The sequence below is a fragment of the Amphimedon queenslandica genome, unplaced genomic scaffold, assembly GCF_000090795.2.
Source record: "Amphimedon queenslandica unplaced genomic scaffold, v1.1 AMPQUscaffold_13114, whole genome shotgun sequence".
In the NCBI taxonomy this organism is placed as follows: domain Eukaryota; kingdom Metazoa; phylum Porifera; class Demospongiae; order Haplosclerida; family Niphatidae; genus Amphimedon; species Amphimedon queenslandica.
In genome coordinates this window covers 67710-91958 of record NW_003546650.1, presented here as the reverse complement: position 1 = coordinate 91958, position 24249 = coordinate 67710, and the positions used below count along the sequence as shown (strand labels likewise).

The window sequence follows — 24249 nt, the reverse complement described above, 5'->3', positions numbered from 1 at the left end:
TGAAGAACTACAGAGATAATCAGCTAAATATACTTTCTGCATACATAATGTGGGGGTGAGCCTGATGGTTTTTAGCCAAGGTTTTACATCACAAGTCTCAAAAACTTCAATGATGTGTTTAATTAGCTTGTGCTACAGCAAGATTGAAAGTTAAAGGCAACGGTCTGGAAAATTTGTCTCAAAGTAGCTGATATACTTTTCAAGCCCTGTAAATCAATAACTGGCCTCTGAAACAAAGTTTTAGTCAAAAAGTCAAAATATTATACTTGGTTGCAATAACCCTTCAACCTTGCTGTAGCACTAGCTAATTTTACATTATTGCAGTTTTTGGGACTTGTGATGTAAGACCTTGGAGTTTTCAGCTAAAAACCTTCAGCCCCACCCCTTTATTATGTATGCAGCTCATTTACCTGAATATCTCTGCAGTGGTTCAACTTAATTTAGTACTTTAATTTTTATAACAAGCAATTTTGCATGTCTACATACCTATTGATATCAAACAACACTCTCCATCTTACTTTTAAAAATTATTATAATCCAATTTTTGTATTGAGCCAACAGGTAGAAATTCTCATTTCTGGATCAAAATGACTTTGCCTATAGACAACTTTTGACATTTCTGTTGCTGCATGGCATCGCTAGATGTGTAGAATGATTTGGCATCAGTTCATATGGACTATAATTCTGTTTGCATTATAAAAATACTACTGTATATTGCAGGTCATTTGCTGTATTAGTAAGACAATTTATAAAAATTATCAAAAAGAACACCGTTTGTAATGTGATCTTGATGTCTTTTCACTAAAACATAAGAGGGAAATATGGACATGACCTTGCTTGAATGAACTCCTAGGCTAGCTTGGGATATCAAGATATGGAAACACTAAAGAGATAGAGAAACAGAAAGGACTAAAAGAGGGATTGAATTGTAATGGTAATTTAAACTTATTACACAAGCAATTACTCATTGATAACAGGTTTGACTAGTCAATTGCATTCATGTACTTGTATCCACAAATCTTATCACTATAGCTAGAGCCTCACCAACATGAGTTAAGTCATCAAATATGGCTGATACAGGTAAACCTTGTATTCCTTCTGTAGTCGTTCGACCTCAATGAATTAGGGCAGCTCATTCTTATAGGTACATGTAGGTAGATTGCACTTTAGTTGTATAATTTTGCAATTGCATGATGATATATATGGGTTTTGTCAGTACTACTGCCTATATTTTACTGTATATGTTTTATAAATAACAATTTGATTGATTGATTATGTCATTCTGATGTCTTAATTTGTGACTGAATTTTCTATACATGTTTAATCTCAGGCTTAAGGCTGTTCCACTGTGTGCGTATGATTCATCATTTAGTGTAAGTATTTTTGTTTTATAACAATTATTACCAAAAACTAACATGTTGTAATGTTGCTATAGGTTTATAACACAGTTATTCTCTGTTAATATAGGTACTCTTCTCAAAGAGTTTGGTGTTCATTGATCTATCTTCTTCTCCTGATGTCCCTCTTTGTGTTTCTCTCCTCATACTAACTCAAGTAATTAACTGTAAAATACATGTACATGTACCTACATATTATGCATGTGTACATTAATGTATGCACAAACATTGCTATTAGTTTTTTTATGTATCAAGACACAGTACACACTACTTTGCATGTACATGTATGTACATTAAAGGCGAGAGAGTGAGTAAGAATGGGGCGTCTTTCTGGTGATGTATTATCTATTGTGTAGGAGAATGTCGCCAATACTTAACAAAAATGTGTAAGAGAAAAGAATGAAGAGAGCTTGAAAATGTCCAATTAGAACATTAAAGTGTTTAAAGGTCAACATCACTCTATAATTAAAATTACCTTCTCTTTCTGTCTCTCTTACTACAATGAACTATAACAAACTGGGCATTCAATAAGGATCTAGAGAGTTTATAGTTTATAAATGCTGTGTTGCATTGGCTGAATCAGTGATGTTGGTAGGTGGCGTGTAAGTGTACAGACAGTATTTCAGTGGTAATTTCGACAGGCCTTAAATGCTTAATTTCTTCCCTTAAAGGAACACAATGTTTTGTGTACTCGTACACTCTCCTCTCTTCTTCACTATCATTCCTTTCTTAATGGCATTACTATTGTACATGTACATGTCCCTTCTCTCTGCATCTTTCTCATCTTTGCTCCTGTATGTTTCTATCCTATGTGTATGTTTCTTCCTCTCTATGGTCCTTTCTAAATGTACATGGGTATTCCTCTCCCCATGACTCTCTCTCTCCCACTTATAGTCTCCCTCTCTTTTGCTAAAAGTATCTCTCACTTTTCACTCCACCTGTGCCTTTTTTCAATTCATCTCTTTTGCCCTATGTGATGTCCATTCCATTGTATCATTAAATTTCATTCTTTCTCATCACTTATTCTGTCTATGTCTTCTGAGCTTCCTGTCCACCTAATTTAATGTCATAAAGACACTTCACTGTTAATCCCTATTGTGTATGCACCAGTGATGTAGTTGATTACTTAATTATTGCATTCACATTCATATAAAAAATTTATGTCCCAGGCCTACATACATGTATATGTCACTGAAGTAGCTACATCAGCCATTACATACAGTTACTAATGTTGTTTGACCATTACAATTCACTCCTCTCTATCTCTTTAGTGTTTCAGTCTTACTCAAGGCTAGGATTTACACTACTGACATCAAGTCTTTCATTCAAGTAAGGTCAATATTATAATTTCCCTATTTATGTTCCTCTGTATGATTAGAGTGAGATTAAAGACAGAGAGAACACATAACCTTTTATTATTGCTGTGTGTTATTTTCTTTTATATTAAATTATTACTTTTAAATTATTATTTTACTAATGCAACAGAGACGGCATGATTTCATTTCATCCAGAGATCAGAAAATTACCTATTGGCTTAAATTATAAATACTGAAACTTTAAAGGAAATAAAAAGTTGTACGACTTGTGCTGCTTTTAAATTTTTACCATGCACTGTTTATCAATTATGCATTGAACTTCAAATATTTTTTAAATATTTGTGCATAGCTTTTGATTCTTTAGGAACTTACTTGTTCTAGTAATTAGGTAATTTTATCTCCCTTCTTTCATTCCAGACTCGGTTGCAATGGAAGTTGATGTTCTCGTTTTCCTGGTGTATGGCAGCTTAAATGAAGCATGGATTTCAACAAATAAGCGAGTAGGAAACTTGCCATTATTGATTCTACCAGATAGCACTGCTATTTTTCCATTACTAAATGCAGTTTTGTTTTTATTGATAATTCTATTTATTGTAGCTTTTACGAGCAAGTGACAGCATTAATGTTTTGCTATAAATATAATATTGCATTAATGAATATTATTACAGTCTCCATGAATATGATTACTTTGTTATGAATTAAAGTTTATGATAATTTAGTCTCACATGATTAAGTGAGCAACAGGATGGGAATACGCCAACTTTGCACACGATGAATTGTGTTCTGAAAGAGTGAAGGTGTTGATGAAACTTTGTAAATATAGATGGCAAAAAGCATCTGTTGAACCTAAATTATGACTAAAATTACTATTATAGGCATATAAAATAATATCTTATGTTTGATGTAATAAACAATAGTCTCTAGAGCTTCTGTTTCATCCATTTTTGACTTCATCACAAAATAAATGTGTGATTTGACCTACTTGGTGGTAGAAGTATTCAACTGGAGCTCATCCAACTGAGAACTTGGCTCTAAATCAAGTGAAACTCCTCACTGTCAGTCTTCTTTGCTAATGTCCATGCTTATTCATGTGTGTAGATTATTCATTATTATGCTCTATGAGTCATATCTGGCGTCAAGAGCATATGGCACATCAATATCACTTCCTGTTTCTTATGCATGTGTGTATGTAGTAGATCTATTTATAATGCAATTAATTTGAGTAGGTGCGGCTATAAGACTGTTGACTGTTCACTTTAACTGTGTATTGCTGTTTTATCCAAGTTACTTTTGTTGGACCTTGTTTAATAATTGAGGTAAAATTGAATGTTTCTAACAAAGATGTATGATGTATCTATAGAAGATGCCAAAGACACGAGCTAAGACAAGAAAAGTCGACAGGAGGACCCTAAGAAAAGAAAGATTTCATCATTTGGGAAAGAAAAGTTGGGAAAAGGTATGATTTCATGTAACTCTGTGTGTTAGTTAAGCATAGCTAGTGGATGGGAATGATCTATAGAAGAGTTGCAGGGGAAGTAAATGTAATTAAGGAGAGCAGTACAGTTTCCTATACGCCTATGGCGTGGGTGAGGGCAATAACGAGAGTTGTGGCTCATTGTCAATCATCTTAAGTGGAATTAAAGGAAAAGTCTTGTTATGAGATGAAGTAGTACTATTAATAGCAAGCCAAACAGCTATTTTACTTATTGCATGACTCCTGAATGGATAGACTTTTTGTAACTTGTAGCACCACTTCACTTGTTGCTACAGCTAAGTATTTGGTTGTTTTATACTTGTATATCTATGAAAAAATAATTGCCATCAGCTGTTTTGCAAATGTTTTTGAAGCTTTTGTGTAACTTGGGGTATGTCTGTTTTTTACGATCCGTAGAGTATGTCATTAAATTAATAAACCATGATTATAGAGGGAGGAAATAGTGTTCAAATGCACTATTTCCTTCCTACATAATGGTGTCACTAGGCACTATTATACACATATACAATTTGACCTATCTATGTAGGCAGAAATTAGTACCAAGCACTATTTTGTCCCTACAATACTATAGGGAAGAATTAGTGCCTGCTGCACTATTTTGTTCCTACAATACTTAAGGGAAGAATTAATGGTTGCTGCACTATTTTGTCTCTATAATACTATGGGGAAGAATTTGTGCCCTCTGCACTTTTTTTCATAATGTAACAGCACTTTGTTTCCCTCATATACTGTAGTGGAAAATTTTGGAGGGAATTGAAGTTGGTGAACTTGGCATTTTGATAGCAAAACTCCAAAATAGAATCCACCATTTCAAGCCATTATATGCATGCTCAATGGTATGTGACCACAAATTTGCCATATTAAAATTTGCCAATTACCAAAATAATAGTAATTTGCCGAATTTAACTCCTTCCAAAATTTCCTGCAATATGGGATAGCTACGCAACATTTATCTGGTCACCTTTAGCATTCCACCATGCATTTTGCAAGTATAATTAGCTACATAGACCAATATAACAACTTTGAACATTAAATAACATACATTTGTTAACTTGTTTGTAATAATCAATGTAGTTGGGTAACACATTCTGATACATTGCATCATGATTTTCATGTCATAGATGGGAATGGCATGTAAAATATGTTTTTGAGACATTCAATCATGTGTTGTCTCATGTGTGACTGATCGAATATATTGTTAGCAGGATCATTTCCATAAAGAATAGATACTGCGTATGCTACTGCAAAGCAGGCACATTCCTTATCACCTTTTGCTTCACCAACCACGGTACTTTTACCATAGCAGATCCATAGAGGGCAATGAGCTGCTTCTTTAACTCTGAGTGAATGATCTCTGTGTAGAAGGAGTCATAAAGAAAAGCAATGCCATCCATAAAATGACTAGTAACCCAATGGTCTCCAAAGTTGTGGAAAAATAATGAATCATTTGTAGCCAGCTGAATGAGACTTAGTTTCTGAGTATACAAACACGACTGAATCATTGGCATGTCTGGGAATTGTTTTGACAGTAGTTTAGCAGTAGCTATGACATGCTTGTCTGAAAGGTGATGGGTTCCTTCTAGCTGTAAACAATCATTTTCCTGAAGATTTAATTCTTTTATCCAGTAGTTTACAGGACTAGCAGGTATCTCGTCAATGATGATGAGCAAAAGCATACCTGTATATGGGTATAGCATAAAATTGATGGCACACATTAATAAAAATGATATACATGTACCTACAAACATCTTGAAATTTTGATAACTGCAGTTTTTTCTCATCATATGACTTACACAATGTATCTTTACCCCAAAATAAAGCATGCTAGAGGTTATCTTCACAAAAAAAAGACCTGTACCAAAATTATGTTGCATCACATAAATTTCATAGCATTCAATACCCTTTGCCTTTCTGCCATGTCTTCCAGCCCTTCCAAACTGTTTGACTAATTCGTCAAATGTGCTGCATGTGAGCAACCAAGTTTAACAACCAAGTCTATATTAGGAACATCTATACCCATTCCAGGTGCAGAAGTGCACACCATTAGCTATAAATATACATAAATTTGTTATCATACACAGAATTAATGCTTGATACACTTGCTTGTGTGTCAGAGTATCAAAACACTGATCCTCAATTATCTACAATTTGTCATGGCTAGATAAATTTTGGCCATGATAGCTACTACTATTTATTCCTTTTCCTTTTAAAGCAATTGCCAAAGCTGCAACATCTTTAACAAAGTTAGTATATACACAATGGAGCGATTGTTACCAACTACTTCAGCAAGATAGTCAGCAATAGATGTGTAGTAGTCTGTAGTACCGGTTGAAATGACATAGCATAATATAAAATGTCAATTTCTTTAACTCTTCATCATGGAGTGAAATATTTCTCTTGTTTACCATTGAAGTTTTGAGTATTGGTTCTATCATCGTGGACAATCTTTTCCTTAACTTTTGAAGTGGCAGTTGCTGTTAATGCCATTAATGATATACAAGGAAAATGAGACTTTAGATGCAAAAGCAGTCTATATTCAGTTCTAATAAAACAATAAGTTAAAATTAGAAACTTCAACTTTTTGTAGCCATATAATTATTGTATGGATGATTTTTGGACAGAAAGATTTTGGCAGCTTTTTTGCAAGAAGCACTTTCAAGATCTTACAGAGGCATTTTTGTGCCCATATAGTATATGGTAATTACTAGTGTGTATATTTAAGTGTGTGTGAGTGTGTAGTAATGCTTGTTATATCATGGCCTCTAATTGAAATTTTGCTAATCCTTATTTGGTGATATGGGCCTACGCAAAATTATTTCCACATGAAATAAACCAGCTATAGGGTAATAGCTAATGAGTTGACTGTGTAGCATACCTGAATGATTTGCAACAAATTATGGGATGAGCTTCATCCACTGCAATGAGACATATTTCTTTGTTTCTGGTCATTGATAGAAAAATTTGTCATGGTTGCTGTTGCTTGTCATAGAAAGATTCTAAACAAGAGTATATTTTTACAGGTTATTCAATATGTTGTGCTTTTGAGCAGAACCGAGGAACGTAGCAGAAACACCATGCTACATACTTGATCACACATGAGACATATTGTCGATGAAATAACAATGGCCAACTTTCCAGTAAGTAATGGTGGAATAACATAGCACATTAATTTTCCTGTGCCAGTTGGTTGAACTATAAGCTGTCTTTCCCTTCGATAGCGTTTTTAATTGCATTCATCTGCCATTTATGAATACTTGAGAGCATTAAATGTTTTGCTACTAGGCTTTGAATAACTAAATGAGTGTGATCAAAACTTGGGTTGAGTTCTAAACAAAAGTTTCATTTTAAAAATCACAAAATTCAATAATTATATATACCTTCAAAGCAGCTATCTATGGCTTTATTGTTAAAAGGTTTTATATTGTGGCCACTTCTGTTAACATTTTTATGTCTCAATGATGAACACTTCACACAATTTGGCAGTTTACGGTCTTCACAATTGTCACTGCAGTTGTCAAATTCTTCCTAGCATTTATTAAGGATTGTATCTTGAATAGAAAAAGATGGTAAAGTATCAACATTGTAGAATCATTCTCCTGTAGCAAAGACATATCTCCATGTTCCTTTTCTACCCACAAAACTATCCCTTCCTTTGACTATTGTAATGTCACTTCACACCATTTCATTATCTGTTTAGCACTTTTTAAAGACATGAGTGCCTTTTGTTTTAGTACAAATAATATACAATGCATGACATATATTAAAGTCTTTAAATTAACAAAAAGTAAAATTTAAAATCAGTTACTTATTTTTCAATGATAGTGATACTATAATTATGGTAGTACACATGTAGACCATAAAAAACGGAGTTATTTAGGTTCTTCACAAATTGAATGATAAATAATCTCAGTAATTTCAAAAGCATCATCATTCCATTAAAATTATCTTAAACACACACATCTCCCTCTATCAAATCAAACTTATCTTTATAGATATGGCCTTGGCAAATGTATAATTATGTGAATATCATGTATTTTGTTTTAGAAATAAATTCCCCCAAATTAAATAGGGGTAAAATAGTGCAGCTGTCACTAATTCTTACCTGTAATATTGTAGGGACAAAAAAGTGCAGCAAGCACTGATTCTTCCCTAAAGTAATATAAGGACAAATTAGTGCCTGCTGCACTATTTTGCCCCCATATACTTTAATTGTGACAAAAAATTGCACAACATACTAATTCTATATTGTAGGACAAAATAGTGCAGAATGCACTGATTCTTCCCTATAGTATTGTAGGGACAAAATAGTGCAGCAGGCAGCCAGGCACTAATTCTTCCTTATAGTATTTTGGGGACAAAATAGTGCTTGGCACTAATTTCTGCCTATATAGATAGGTCAAATTGTATAATGTGTATAATGTGCCTAGTCACACCATTATGTAGGAAAGAAATAGCACTATTTTTTACCCTCTATAATCATGGATTTCTTTTATTTAATGATATCTTATATAAGCACCCTGTTTGTTATGCAAAGGTCTCTAGTGCAATCTGTAATGGTTTATTTTTAGCCAAAAGTGTTGCAGTTGTTGAGAAACTTATCTTTGCTATTTTATTATTTCTTTCCTTTGTTAGAGAAGAGAAAAGAAATTAAAAGATTGTGATTCCTGTGTCACTGTTTCTAGAGTCGATGTACCATTGCCTGTTGTGCATGTAAGTTCTTCTTCAATAATTTTTAGTGAGTACCTATTTAAAATACATTTAAAGTACATTAATTAAGAAGAAATTGCATGCATTTTGACTCAAAACTAGTTACTTCTGTTGTGCCTATTTGGGCAATCTCCTGCCTAATAGATAATGTTTTAAGGAGTGTCTGACTTTTGATACCACCATGATTAAGTTTACTTTTGATACCACCATGATTTTACCGCCATCATTTTAAAAATAGTGTTCAAATGCACTATTTCCTTCCTACATAATGGTCCTACTTTACTTTTAGAGATTTCCTACTTTTAGAGATTTTGAGTATTGTTAATAAAATTTTTCTTGAAGTGTGCAAAAAAACTTCAAAAGTGATTGATCCAGTGTAATTAAGAATCATCCAGTGTATAAAAGAAGTACAATGTATTTGTACAAGGAGTGGACAGGGTTTTGTCCTTCTAATGGCTGGCTATTTATATTTGTAGATTAATTTTGGAATGAATATTAGGATGTAAAAATGGCTACTTAGTGATAATCACCATAGTTTTAAAGAACTACTGTAATGTGATCTTTTCAGACCTGGGGTCAATTACAGTTGTAATTATAATTTAATGGTCAATTACAATTACAGTTGTGTAATTGTAATTGAGCTTCAGCTTACGTAATTGAAGTTTCAGTTACATTTCATTTACAGAATGTACAGATACACAAAGATATGTTTTTAATGTACACTAGTGTCTATTGGTTTATTTGATAACTGCAAATCACTACCTGATGTAAATTCTAAGCCACAGTGTAAGCATTGCAATGTATCTTTTTGACATCAAGTTGTAATTGTAATTGAAAATGTAATTGAAATTACACTGTCATGGTGTAACTGTAATTGTAATTGAGCCTTTTTTTGCAAAAGGAGCGTAATTGAATGCGTAAATATAATTGAGCTTTTGTCATTGACCCCTAGTCTGGATCTTTATATCAGTAATTTCAATGATTTTGCCAAAAATATCTGTCACTTTAGCTAACCTCAGGCACTATTCATTTAATTTCTAATTGCACATTTTGAATGAATTATATTCTGGTATGCAGTAGCTGTACTCTGGCAGTTTTGGTATACTTTCTTATGCATCCATGTACCATGGGAACAATAGATTATTCATGCATGTCATTTTAAAACCTCAGTTAAAGTTAGTTTTGTAATTCATATTGTATCTTAAATTTTGAGCATTGCATCAAAATTAAGGAACTATACCTTATGTGGTTGCCTTTTTGCCGTCTAGTGAGGGAAGAAAGTTACAAAGAAAATACTGTAGTTTTTGGTAAATTTAATCTGCCAGTAGATTTTAAAAAATTCACCTGATGAACTGGTGATGTCTTTTCGTTCAGAAACAGCTTTTTGTTGATATCAGAGACTTGATGGCTATTAAAATAATGTATTTGCAATTCTGTCTCATATTTGATTACATAACCACTGTTCTTTAAGTGTTAGAAACGTTAAACATTCCCATTAACAAAGAACTGAAACATAAGGTTAAATGTATTGAGTCAACTTAACTGTTTTATTTTTTGTAAATAGTTATGACATTTTTTACAAAAATGTATTCGTCTTTACATTTCTTCTTATCATTTCTGTCTACATACATACATGTATTCTGTGCAGTTTTAAATTTAATCCTAATGCAGTGTTATATGGCAATGATCCTGCATGTGAGAGAGCCCCTAATAGGCTTTCATTTATATACAGTACAGGGCGAAAAAAGATAAGTAGCTACTCTACTGTTGCGTAGGTACAGTTTAGAGAGAAAAAAAGCTAAGTAGCGAAGAGTAGTTCCTACGAACTGCACTTTTCTTCCTACACAGCTCATGCGAATCAAAACGGTAGTAGTAACGAGCAGCTTTGCTTTCTTTACTCCTGTGCTACTCTACTCTACTGATGTGCTGCGCATGCGCTACTCAATACTGCGCATGCGCATTAATTTTCACCAGCCCGGTTACAACTCAGTGGAAACGAGTAGAAATGAGTCTTAGAAAGCTGATAAAAGACACCCAGAAGAAGACAAATCGTAAGTTAAAGACATGTTTAGGAGTCTTGTTACTATTTTAAATGTAGCTTCTTACTTTTTGAAATACTTTAAGCAAGACGATACTTATTCTATTGTGAAAGCAAACTGTGTAGAAGTTGAGCAGCTGGAAGCTGGTACCTCCTGCAGAGTAAGGGATGGAAAGGACTTTCATGATGGCACAATAGTCACCTTTGGTAACACTGTACTTTAATTTTTAGTCAATAGCTGCACATATAATTTTCTAGGAGATAAGAAAGATGTAAGTAATGCAGCAGGTGATATTATTAAGATTGAGAAAGAGTCAGCGGAGAATTTGGAGAAAGAGTCAGCCAAGAATATGGAGAAACAGTCAGCTGAGAGTATGAAGAATGAGTCAGACTACAAAGCGTGGCACAATGAAAAGGAAAGCTTAGAAAAGTGAGATGGTATATAGTATTACTAACCCTACATGTAAATTCACATCTACATGTAGGTACCACCGAATAAAGAAACCTAAAATAGAAAAAGGAAAGGAAGGTGAAGGTACATAATGCATTAAAAAGGTAATTTATTATAAAAACACAAAACAGAAATGCACAGTTAATATTGTTGCTGTTGGTTGTGCTACAAATAATGAATCTGCTGCAAATAATGAAGCAACAAGCTTCAACACTGGAGATCCTTCTAAGCATATTAGTATCGGTAAGATTAAATATAATAATAATTATTACTATTGTTTTACTTGTTATTATTAGAAGCAAGAAAACCTTCAGAGAGAAAAGAGGCAGATTCCAGTGAAAGAATTCTTTGTCATAGCCCTCCACCACTTCCACCACCACTTGCACTGGTGGAGCTTAAAACTCAAGCTGCATGTAGTACAGAAACAGGTGAATTGTTTTACAAGTACCTGTACAAATTTAGTAACATTAATAACATATTACTTGATTATCACAAACAATTAATGTTGTTTTGTTTAGAGGTAATATACTGTCTCTAATTAGAAGAATGGAAATTTTAGAAGAACAGAGTATCATGGTGCCATTCCAATTGGGTTGCTTAACATACCATTTCTTTGGAAATACTAGCCCGGCATGAACACAAGGGTTAGTATTCAGTAATAATTATTAGAGATTAGTAATATCCTATTAATATTCTAGGCAGGTACTCTGCTACATACATGAACAGTAATGGAAGTACTTCTAGTGCCCCATCTGCTTGCAATCTACCTCAGCATACTGATCCAGTAACTCCAACTAATGAGCCAGTAAAGGCAATCATCACCAATACTACTGTGCACACTGGTAATAGAAGGAAAATAGATTTTAATGCTCCTTTGTTGAATCCTGATACTGTGATTAATAAATATCCCAAACTGAAGACACTCTCTCAAGTTGGACAATCATCTGTAAGACTAGCTAGCAAAGTTTACTTTGGACCATCACTTTTGATTAAACGTAGTGTGTATAGGCAGAAGGAGAACCCTCCTTTGCCATCTGGTGCTCTAATGGAGCTGAAGCAGAAGCTACTGGGATTATTCCATCCACGTGATATTAGTACAAAGAAGGAATTTTAGCTGTATTGGTCTAAGTGTATTCAAGCAATAAATCATTACTCTTCAGGGCTTAGAAGCAAATATCCACCTGATATTAAGAATCTAGAGTAGAAGGCTACACTGAGTATAGTATCATATAAGATAATAAATAGTCTAACACAGTGACACTGTTGATATACATGTATATATATTATATATTAGATATAATGATATAAAGATGCAAAAGATATACAATGAATAAAAGATATACTTTGCTTTAAATTATTATAATACCTGTGGGAGGGAGAAGGATTGGGAGGGGTATAGAAGAGAGTTATAAGTGCATGCAATCTGTAATGTACAAGTCTGTTAGCATAGATTACATGTATGTGATGTTACATTTATAAGGAAAGAGGAAGATCGAAAGAGCTACTGTGTACATGTACAAATATTAATATCCAGTGGGACCTCCATTATTGCATTCAATCACTTTCGATATTACTTTACGTAAGTGTCCGATATATTTTCTACACTTTCTTCTATCCAGTGGGACCTCCATTATTGCATTCAATCACTTTTTGATATTACTTTACGTACGTGTCCGATATATTTACTACACTTTCTTCTATTTACAGTTTCCCAACAATCCATGATTCCTTTGACTAATTCCTCCTTTTGTTGTGGTTGCACTACTCTTCTGACATTCTTTGAGCTCGTGCCATAGATTTTCAATCGGATTAAGATCTGGGGATTCTGGTGGTGTTTTCCACCAGTTTATTTTGTTGGCTTCTAACCACTCCTTTACTTTCTTTGAGGAATGTTTGGGATCATTATCCTGCATCAATCTTTGAGATGGATTTAAATGCTGGGTATAAGGAATCAGTCCATTTTCCAAAACTTCAATAAAGCCAGCTGAATTCATTTTTTCTTCAAACAGCACAATTGGCGTCTTTCCTTGGCAACTTATACCTGCCCATGCATGTACCTTATAGGGGTGTTTTGCTCTATATAATAGGTTTTTTAAAAATACCATTAACGTACATGTAATATTAATATAGTGCTACCTTGGTTTTGGTTTCGGGGGCACCTATTTTCCTTCATGAAAATCTCCTGTGGGATTCGAATTCAATTGTACACTCATCACTGTACAGTACATCAGAAAAACCAGTAGTCCTGTGCTCCTGCAACTGATCTTGAGCAAATTTCATTCGCTTCTCTTTATTTGGTTCTCTAATGATCTGGCAGTATGCACTCCCACCGTATGTCCAACCAAGTGTATTGCGAGACTTCAATATTGTTTTCAGTGACAGTGAATGACCTTTCTCAACGAGAAGCTACTGAAGTTGAGTAGCAGTGCTTTCATCATCAGCTTGCATTTGGTCCTATACTATCTTTAAAACTTCTCTGGTTACTTTTGAAGGTCTTCCAGATCCTATATTGTGAAAATAATGAGAAGTGTAGTGGAATTAATACTGACAAACCTGGCCTTTGAGTAATTGAACCAGTTTCCATGTATTTCTTAATCAGTTTGCTCACACCTGAGACTTTGACATCCAGTGCTACAGTAAAATTAGTGGTAAATACTTACTCAAAAACTTACAAAAGGAATGTGAAATCCTCTGTTGTTTGTACGTGCTGTACACCATTGTCACTAGTCCACCAGATAAATGCGCGCATTTTTGCAATTTGAAAGGGGTAGTAAGTACAGGGTTAATATAAGCTTTACATGTACATAAAATATTATGTTTTACAATTCAGAACAAAAATAAAAGTCAGAAAAAGAAATGACTACAAACATGCATTGTAACTCCTAGACTTCGTAATAACAGATCACCATTGCACTGTGACAGTCATAGTCTGTCGCTACGGCACAGTAGAATCACCGTTCCTACATAAGAAGAACCTTACACATAGTAATAAAACCTTTACTTACTGATATCCGGCTACTTTTTAGACCCATATTCTTTGAAACTAGTAGAGTACAAGCGCTAGTAAGTGCCGTTTAGTATAAGTAGTAGACGGTAGAGTAGCCTTGGAAGAGTAGTATATAGTAGCTGTGCAGGGTAGCTGTGCAGTGGGCAAGGACTACCCTGCCCACCAGCTACTCTGCGCATGTGCAATACAAGCACAGCACAAGGGTCAATCCTACGCAGTGGAAGGTACTTTACTGCGCGGTGCAATAGTAGTGACGCTGCAGTTACTTAGCTTTTTTTTCTCTAAACTGTAGTTCGCTGGTCCTTCGTTGCGCATGTGCAAACCGATCAGTGGCAGTAGTGCACTTGGTCAGCCGCAGGACAGTAGCTCAACAGTGAATCGAGCAAAGAGCCTCCTCAACGGCGTTTTATAAGCAGAGAGCAGCAGTAGAGATGAACTTGGAGAGTAAAGACAGCCAAGAGAAGCATCCTCAAGTCCTTTGAGAGCCTCTAGAGTGCATGTGCGCTTGTTACATGGAACATGTGTCTGGGCGGTATCAACAGTACTTCCTGGGCATATTGCAGTGAAGAGTAACGAAGTAAAATCACTACCTACGCACTACCTGTGTACTACTTATCTTTTTTTCGCCTTCTACTGTATATGACATGGAAAAATAAAATATCATTAGTTGCTCTTGCGTGTCAGGGAAAAGTTCCACGTTGCTGCAGAGTTACTGTCATAAATGTTTCGATGATGGGCCTCTAGGATTATTCACTGATTAACGAAGATAATTTATCATTACATTAATACCAAGAGTAGATGATAGTTAGAGAGAGTGTCGAAATGCACTATGCTAGCTGGAATATGACCGTGTGAACTTTCTTGCACATCTTTGGGCATTCCCGCATACTGGGTGTGGCTGAGTAGAAAAAAATGGCTGCCTAGTTTGCTCAACAAGGTTTACTGGCCATTTTGGAGTCTCTGCAATAGCTGTACTGCATAACAGGCTTCAGCAGGATTATAAAGTTTACTAGTATGATGTCTAAAGCTTCTTCAAGTGTTCTCCACTGTTCCTTATGCAAACTTCTACACGTGCTTTTAGTAGGTACACCCACACTTCAGGTCTCACGTGACTTAGTTCTACGTGGTCATATTCCAGCTGGCATAGTGCAGTTTGACACTCTCTCTAACTATCATCTGCTCTTGTTAATACTGAATAAGTAATGATTATTCTCACAACAAGTGGGCATGTTTGACCTCATGTTTTGAGGAAGTTTTATCTGTCAAGTGTTGTGTTCCGTCACTCCATTCTCTTTGTTATAGATTCATACTGAAGAACCAGTACCTTCTGAGGAAGAGGACAATGTTCTTGGTGCCACTGAAGATGAAAAGCCCACTCCAGGTGAACCTGATTGCACATTTACACTCGATACTCCTTGCAAGAGTAATTTGCACATAGATGCTTCCAGTAATTGCATGGTTGTCACAGAGACTACACAGTTGGTCAAATTTGTGGAACAATATTCAATTTGCCAGGAGACCAATTGTCAAGGTAAACTGAAAGTAAACTCGATAGAACTGGCTGGCCTGGGGGGAGCAGCATCACTCTCTTTTGGCTGTACTAACTGTGGTAGCTGCAATGTCAAATTTGAAACCTCATCTCAGAGGGAGAATGGTGATGCTGCTGTATCTAAGATTTTACAAGTTGCTACAATTTGTTCTAGAGCATCTTATGCCATATATAAGAAAATGTTTCACCACATCCTTGCAATGCATACAGTCAGCGACAGTGTTTTTTTTGGGACACTAAAAGAGATGTATGACCATGTGAAGGACATTTAAGATGGCATTTGCTTGGAAGCCAGAAAGGAAATGCAAGATATGGATCAGGAAAAATTAGGGAGCTGGCAGAGGGCTGTAACCTGTGGCGATGCGGTTTGGCTGACTAGAGGCAGTTTTAGCCGAAACTGCACATACACTGTCAGAAATTACTTGACTGGTGCTCTTTTGTATTATTGTCACATTTGTCAAAAGGGAAGTGACAATTTGTGTCAAGATGACATATATGAAGGCACATCAAAAGCAGCAGAAGGTTTTGGTGCTAACGAGGTATTCAAGCTCATGGTCAAGGATCAAATGAATGTGGAATGCCACATTCAAGACGGAGACAGCACATCTGAGAATGTTGTCTTGAAACATTTTCCACTTTGTCGGGTATTGCGGTGTGGCAATCATGTGGCGAAGAATCATGCTATAAAGTTAGACAAATTGCGTAAATTAAAAGAAATGACAACTAATGATGGTGTTAGAGTAGAATGCTACTGCAAGGGGAAAAAGCATGCGAAGCATTGTGGTTGCCTCACTGAGAAGTTCATTAGAAAAGCCAAAGCCTCATTTCAGATGTGCCTTACGAATGCTGGCACAGACCCCAATGCTTTCTCAGAGAAGTTAATGAACTTGGCATTGCACCACTTTCAGGATGAACACCAATGGGATGGTGGCCAGTCTGATTTTCACCCATTAGTAGTGTGTAGCTGTGGTTCTTGTACAGATAAATACAATTTAAAATGCCAAGGAAAACCTTACAAAAGTGACCAAGTTTTGAAGTGTCCTTTTCATACCCTAGCTTACAAGTTAGAGTGTCAGGAAAAGGCAGGTCTGGCTGATGTATTGATACATCCTGAAATAGGTAAAGTCACAACAAACCCTGTTGAAGCTTCGCACAATGTGCTAGTTAGGTATAGGTCCAAAAATTGGAACCTTGCACGTCTTCACTACCACGTTTCTACCAACATAGGTCTCATTCAAGGTTGCATGACCTATCTTATTACAAAACGTGGTCCTCAGTACCACTGGATTCTTGACATCCTTGAGCGGATGTGCCTTCCTGTTGTTCAGAATCTTCCATCTATCTTGGAGAAGCTGAATGCAGATAGATTTTTTGATATAAAAAGCAAGAAGACCAATGTTGCTAAAGCAAGGAGGAAGCTATATAAGAGAAAGCGTAAAGTCTTTGAACATCAACGCAGGCAATTGTTTGTAAAAGAGAGTGCAATGAATCACAATTATGGAAGGGATGCATCTACTGAAGAAGTAATTGCAGATGCCTCGATTGACAAATGCAAATGTGGCTCAACGGACCACAGAAGGACGTCCCACAAGAGTTGTCCACTGAGGAGAACCTGTGATACTGCTACTGGAATTGATACCTCCTGTGACATCAATGCATCCAAAAGTGATGACAATGTATCTGAATATGACGATGATTGTTATGACTTTGAATGTTCCCTAAGTGATAAAACGGTTGTTGAATCCTGTGCATGTCCCAATTTTCCATGTCACAAATGGGATTGCCCTGATAATGTAAGATATAGGAAAAGGGCTATGGACAGCTCACTCACTCCTGGTGCCTTGTGGACACCGCCACTTAAGAAAATGGGTCTGAATTCACCGAAAGTCCCTTCTCCATTAGTTTTATCAAAAATTAAAGACCAAAGTACCCCTGCTCTTGGAAGTGTTATTGTCCCATGCAATGCATCAACTGCTGAAAAAGTAGGCTCTGCTACTGTATCCACTCCATCTTTTATCCTTGGTAAAACGTTGGAGATGTCTGTATCAAAATGCTGTTCGCCATCCAATACTCTTGTTCTACCACAAATTCTACGGCAAAGTACTCCTGTGGTGCACATTTCACACACTGTATCAACTGTTCATAAAGTAGGCTTTCACTCCACATGTACTCCAACTTCTGTGGACAACATGCCGGAGGTACATGTATCTTTAAGCAAGTGCCCTTCACCGTCGATGACCCCAGGCCCATCAAAATTGAATAAGCAAAGTTCCCATTTAGCAGTGGCTGAAACAGTGGGTTCTCCTTCTGTACATACTCCAATTTTGTTGCAGAATAAAAAGTGGGATTCCTCAGTACCGCTGACCTCTGTTCCATCCAAAAGTACTCCAACATCTATCCACAAGATGCGGGAGGTACAGGTATCTTTAAGTAAGTGCCCTTCACCATCAATGACACCAAGTCCATCGAAATTAAAAGAGCAAAGTTTCCATTTAGCAGTGGCTGAAGAAGTAGGTTCTCCTTCTGTATGCACTCCAAGTTTGTTTGAAAATAAGAAGTTGGAGCTCTTTGTACCAAGGTGCTTGCTGACCCCTTTTCCATTCAAAATGAAAGACCACAGAACGACTGGTGTTGATAGTGTAACTGTTCCTCACAATGACTTTGTGGGTCGAAAAGTAGAGACAAAATCATTTCACAGTCTTGAATCAGACTGTTTAATTGATGAAGAAAAGACCAAGGGTGCTTTAAAGGTTTTGCATGAAATGTTACCACCTCCTTCTACAAATAGAGATTGGGTACAGAAAGCAGTTGCAATTATATCAAAGCTCTCTGGTATCGCAGTTGTTCAATGTGTTGATGCTGTCAAACAGGTTCCTTGCAGAGAAATAGCTCCTCATATTCGGGATGAGATTGTCGGTGATGGGGCATGTTTCTATAGGACAATTTCAAAAGCCATTACTGGTACTGAAGACAATCATTTTGCAGTCCGTATGTCCTTAATTAACTTCATGCTTGACCCTGCCAATGTTCTTGCCTTTGGTAGACTCGTTCGTTCAGGAATTTATTACGATATTGATGCATTAAAAGCAGTGAGGAGTCACATAAACAGACATAAACTCTATTTAGAAACCTCATGGTCAACTGAATATGAGGTATTTGCAGCTGCCACAATGTTTCAAGTTAAGATTATGGTATTTTCAGAATATTCCAATTACCGTGATTGGCATACTTATGTGCCTCGGTTCACTAACGAAACTTGTGTGACACTCATGAAAGTCATGTTGTATCTGTACCACATTAATTGTAATCACTATGATTTAGTAATACCTGTACTTGATTAAAAGCAGTGTAATGACATTTTAGCCTTGCTATTTTAGAGTGAAATTGTTTAGTTTAGTTTTCTTTAGCTTTATACAAAATGGTAAGATCTTTGTCTTTGATGTTATAAAGAATTTTATACCATGTCTTCTATTTTCGTTAATATAGTGCAATTACTACTTAAGATATTTTAGTTTCATTATTTGTGGTTAAAGTACAACTGCATCTTGTTTGTTTGTAATTACTCATTGTATGCTTATCATATTNTGCCACTTGAGTATGAGAATACTCCCTCTCACTCTCTGTTGTAGACAAACTGTCCACATTTGTGACATTTGCCTAAACCTTTGCAGCACATTATGCTAATGGCAGTTTGTGAGAAATGTTTTAAATAAAACACACAATACTAACTATATAAACTGGTCATGTACCACATGACATGTAATGACATTATGACAGTTGAATACAGGGTGACTTTAACTATTTGGTGCTGTACCACGTATTGGGTGGCAGCTTATTAAAGTTCTAAGAGTGATGAAAGTCACTAGATCTTTATGCTCAATTGCTGTGACACGCTTTGGGTGGCAGCTGTTGATATATTTCACAGAGTGGTTCAAAAACTCTGAATGTAGCTACATGCCGTACCACGCTTTGGGTGGCGGTTGTTGTTGCATTATACAGAGTGTTACATTGTAGTAGTGAAATCATGTAAGTAGTACCACATGTTGTGTGGCAGCTTTTGTGTCACATTGACAGTCACTAGTAGTGAAGCAACATGCCATGCCATGCTTCGTGATGGTGGCTGTTGTGTTGTACAGGGAATATAGTGAAATAAACTGCATGCTAAACCACACATATAAACTAGCATGCCAAGTGTTTTGAACTGTATGTGGCAAATGAGAGAGAGAGTTACTGCTATAATGTGCTGCTTAGGTAAAATTGCAGAGTTGTGAGTTTTTTGACCTGGAATGTGAGACTACCTCCTCGTGGTCCAGGTTGGGATTTATTGTATGATATGCAGTGTATTGTACAATAAATGCAAATTGTCTCACTTTTAAAGTCCAAAAATATGTTGAATAGATAGTCTTCATTTTTCATTTAGGGAGTATTGTGAAGAATAGTAATTGGTGCTGTATGCAACAAAGTATTTGATTTATCATTGGTAGTATTGTACTTCTGCCTAACAAAAAAAACCTGCTTGTTTTAGTCTTCTGTTGGTTGTATTTGTAATGTGCATCTATATTCTGTAGTGTTATATTTTAGTGTTGTTTGACTTGTAGCACATCTTTTGGGAAGTCTTATTTTTCAAATATGTTTTACCTAATGGCACCTTCTGCTAAAAAAGTTTCTTCCTTATACTCTGGGGTACATCCACATGCTGTTGCACTTGAGTATGTGAGAAAAAATTGCAAGTTGTAAAATTCGTTTAACTGGTTTTGGGACATTGTAACAGTGCTTTTGTCTGAAGACTATAATGTACATGCATAGATTAACTGATTTGCATTTTATTGATATACATAACTAGGTGTGACACTTACATTACATTTTCTTTCTGCTATAGTTTGAAGAATTGGTTAATAGGACTAAAAGCAAATCATTGTACACTTTTTCTAGCTACAAAAACTGTTGCAGAACAAGTTATGTGTGTACTACTATGAAGCTGTAGTTTACAGCAATGGAGCATATATACCGGTTAAGGAAAGGGAAAACACTCACCATCTCAGTCTATTTGTGCTTTATAAAGTAAGAGTCTCCTTTTTTATTGCAAAACAAACTTTCTCTCTTCAGTTAACTTTTCCATTATGAGAAATGGAGGCCTTGTCACTATTTTCATGTATGTTTACTAGAGGGACAGAGCAGTTTTCTGAAAAGTTTGTAAATGTGTGACTATAATTACACTCACAGTTTACATGTATTATCATGCCATCCTTCTTGTTGTTATATTCTTCAGGTGGTATCGTTTGCCGGATACATTTGGTAGCTCATACTATAAGGATACTTTGTCCTAGTGGGTGTGGAAGTGAAATTAGTTTTGAGGGTTCTATATGCTTTATTTAGTGTAACAACTCAAGATCTTTGAATATACTCAACCTAGACATAGTAAGGAAGTAAGCAATGCAATCAATAATTTTCTTTGTTATAGATTTTTACTTGCAAAATTATCGTTGATGATTAAAATCTATTACTGGAAGTATTTGTAAACTTTAGACTTTGTGATAACTTCTTATACATGAAAGTGATGAATATGAGAAAGGCATGCACAATACATTTTTTTGAACTTTTTGGGTGAATTTCTTTACAATTATGAGAGGAACTTTAAGTTGCATAATGAATTATGTATGTACCTATCATTCAATGTATTTGTCCCTTGCTCTTGCAGTTAGCCAAATTAATTACATGAAAAGTAAAGCAAGTAATTCTATTTTAACGTAGAATACCTCTCAAAATATACAGATTTGGTGAGTCTTGCAAGACACTATATAATTGTTTATTGTTTTGCATGTTGTATAGTTTTGATTCTTTCAATGCTCTTTTTAAGTTTAAGTTATAGACATTTATTAGATGCATGTATGCTTCCTATTATGCCAAGCTGTTAAAGTACCTGTCCTGTAAAAATTTTTTTACACACACACTTATCTATGAGTTCTGTCTTTAATGTTAGGATAAATGATAGTTAGAAAAATAATAAACTACTATTTCTGTTGTTTTATGTAGTTTTATTCACTCAATATCTAGAAATTTGCTTACTAAAGTGAATAGTTGCATCAAATTAAATAATGATAATAATATTCTATACTTGTACATTATTCGTCCATATTGTCTATTTTTTATGACTGCTCTGCTCTCTTTTTTTGTTTTTTTCAAATCTTTTTTGCTTTTTTATCTGGATATGTCTGATAATAGTGCATGATTCCCTTAAAGTGTGAAAAATCTTAATTTGAAAACAGTGTTCTTACCTTAAGCTGGAGATTTGTAAGAATGAAATGGGATATATTGATGATGTCATTTTAAGTCAATTTTAAGTCATTTTAAGTACTGTTAGGACAATGAAGTTATATCAAAGTCATATTGTTACATGTACATATGTGTAGGTATGTCTTTGGTTAGTTATACCATAGTCATTATGTTACATACATGTAGGCATGTCTTTTGCTCTTAGCATGCTGGTTAGCTGCTTTAGTTGTAGTTTTTTTTTGTTAAAAATCTAATGTATACTTATGTGCCTTCCTGGTCCACTCTGTTGGTCTAATTTGTAGTGTACAGGCATTGAGAACTTGTTTACAATAATAATGAATTAACAACAATAAATATTGTTGAAAATTAAAATTATAAACACTTTATTATTACAACCTCATGGAAAAATACAGTAACTTAAAAACAAAAGTTTGTAGAGCTAGTCAACTTGTAGAAGTTGTACTCACAACCAAGTTTTTACGGACCTATTCAGGTACACACATTATATAACACTAAGTTTGATACACGTAAATCTACATGTAGCTAGACACACTGAAAAAGGTGGACTGATGCTTGTAAAAATGCTCACAAGGCAAAACTCAAAGTTTACCATGATGCATGTCGCATTCTATTAATACATGTAAATAAACATAAATGAATAAGTAGAAATGCACTGTGCTACAGAAATGTGACTATTGTACCTGTCATGAACTTACTACAAATGGAGAAAAAACGCAACTCGTGTAAAGTTGTACATGGTAACATGCATGTATCAAAATAAATAAACTAGGAGTGTAGATATCACAACTAAAACCTTATCAATGCAGCAAATACAATATAGAATTATGACTTGCGACTAATGAAACTGATTTTATACAATCATCAGTGCTATGAAACAATCGCCACGAAGCTATTGTAGCTCAATTCAAAAACCATTTTGCATGTTGTATAGTTCTGATTCTTTCAATGCTCTATTTAAGTTTAAGTTATAGCCATTAATGGATATGTGTATGTTTCCTATAATGCTAGCTTGTTAAGTACTCCTCCTATAAAAATGTTTTTGCACACACACACTTATGAACAACAATAAATTTTGTCGTTCATTCTAGGATAATTGATAGTTAAATAATAATAAACCACTATTTCTGGTTTTTTGTAGTTTTATTATTTCCCCAATATCTAGAAATTTGCGTAATAGTTGTATTGACATAAGTAACAATAATAATACACAATACTTGTACAATATTTGTCCATACTGTCTACTTTGTATAACTGCTCCGCTCTTTTTGTTATCTATTTGCTTTTTTATCTGGATTTGTGTGATGATGGTGCATGATTTCATTCAATTGTACAAAAAATCTCAATTTGAAAACAATGTTGTTACATTCAGTTGAATACATATGGAAGAATGAAATCTGAAAGATTGATGATGGCTTTTCTAAGTCAATTAGTACAACCATGTTGATATTTTGTCATAAAAATATAGATTGTTTTGTATTGGGCCACTTTTATCATCTTCTGGTTTTTTAGGTGCCTCTGTGAACGATGGAGCAAGGGAATAACTTCATTGGAATGTATAATTGTAATAATAAAATCAATTTTTGAATTAATTAAGGTTAAAGTAACCATTGTACATCACTCTCTGTAGGTTAGACTTGATCACAGTCATTGAAAAGTAATTCATGCGGAATTTGAGCTGATTATCATTATGACTTTATGATTGGATCATTTCCAGTGGAACAGAACGATGCTGTTTATTTTTTTTTGCATTATTGTATTTTTAATATTAAAAATTATTTTGCAATTAAACAATCTCTTGAACAGGCTGCGCAAGCATAACAAATAATTACCAGAGTGGCAAGCAAAATGAAATAAGCACATTAAACTGTGAGGCTAATTGCAAACACTTCTGAAATATTATTATTAAAATTGTCTCTTTATAAAATAATTTTTCATAGCTTACTGAGAATGTTAGCAACAGCAGAGATATTAAGAAAAAAAAAGATTCACTTCGTC

General features: G+C 34.9%; 1 protein-coding gene and 3 long non-coding RNA genes across 10 annotated transcripts; 3 read left to right on the top strand and 1 right to left on the bottom strand.

The window, feature by feature from the left end:
- The first annotated feature begins 4116 nt into the window (after positions 1 to 4116).
- Positions 4117 to 23898, top strand: LOC109585128 (uncharacterized). Of its 4 annotated transcripts, none has more exons than XR_002186342.1 (6): positions 4117 to 4169; positions 8841 to 8918; positions 20840 to 21021; positions 21067 to 21386; positions 23764 to 23815; positions 23882 to 23898. It is a non-coding gene; the product is annotated as an uncharacterized LOC109585128 (long non-coding RNA). The 4 variants fall into 4 exon arrangements; XR_002186344.1 differs by having other exon boundaries at positions 20840 to 21149; positions 21230 to 21386; XR_002186343.1 differs by having other exon boundaries at positions 20893 to 21386.
- LOC100639246 (uncharacterized) lies at positions 10310 to 11833 on the top strand. Of its 4 annotated transcripts, none has more exons than XR_002186339.1 (6): positions 10310 to 10966; positions 11014 to 11160; positions 11212 to 11391; positions 11439 to 11488; positions 11536 to 11647; positions 11701 to 11833. XR_002186339.1 is itself a non-coding variant. In XM_020001079.1 (6 exons), the coding sequence occupies exons 1-5, from the start codon at positions 10837 to 10839 to the stop codon at positions 11547 to 11549; spliced, it is 507 nt and encodes a 168-aa protein (XP_019856638.1). In that variant the 5' UTR covers positions 10310 to 10836; the 3' UTR covers positions 11550 to 11647; positions 11701 to 11833. The 4 variants fall into 4 exon arrangements, 2 of the variants coding, with proteins under 2 accessions (XP_019856638.1, XP_003389261.1); XR_002186340.1 differs by having other exon boundaries at positions 10310 to 10970; positions 11212 to 11383; XM_020001079.1 differs by having other exon boundaries at positions 11212 to 11383; positions 11439 to 11482.
- Positions 11935 to 12318, top strand: LOC109585129 (uncharacterized). Its single transcript, XR_002186345.1, has 2 exons — positions 11935 to 12048; positions 12103 to 12318. It is a non-coding gene; the product is annotated as an uncharacterized LOC109585129 (long non-coding RNA).
- Positions 13398 to 13668, bottom strand: LOC109585130 (uncharacterized). Its single transcript, XR_002186346.1, has 2 exons — positions 13541 to 13668; positions 13398 to 13480 (listed from the first exon to the last, which is right to left on the bottom strand). It is a non-coding gene; the product is annotated as an uncharacterized LOC109585130 (long non-coding RNA).
- Positions 23899 to 24249: the final 351 nt, after the last annotated feature.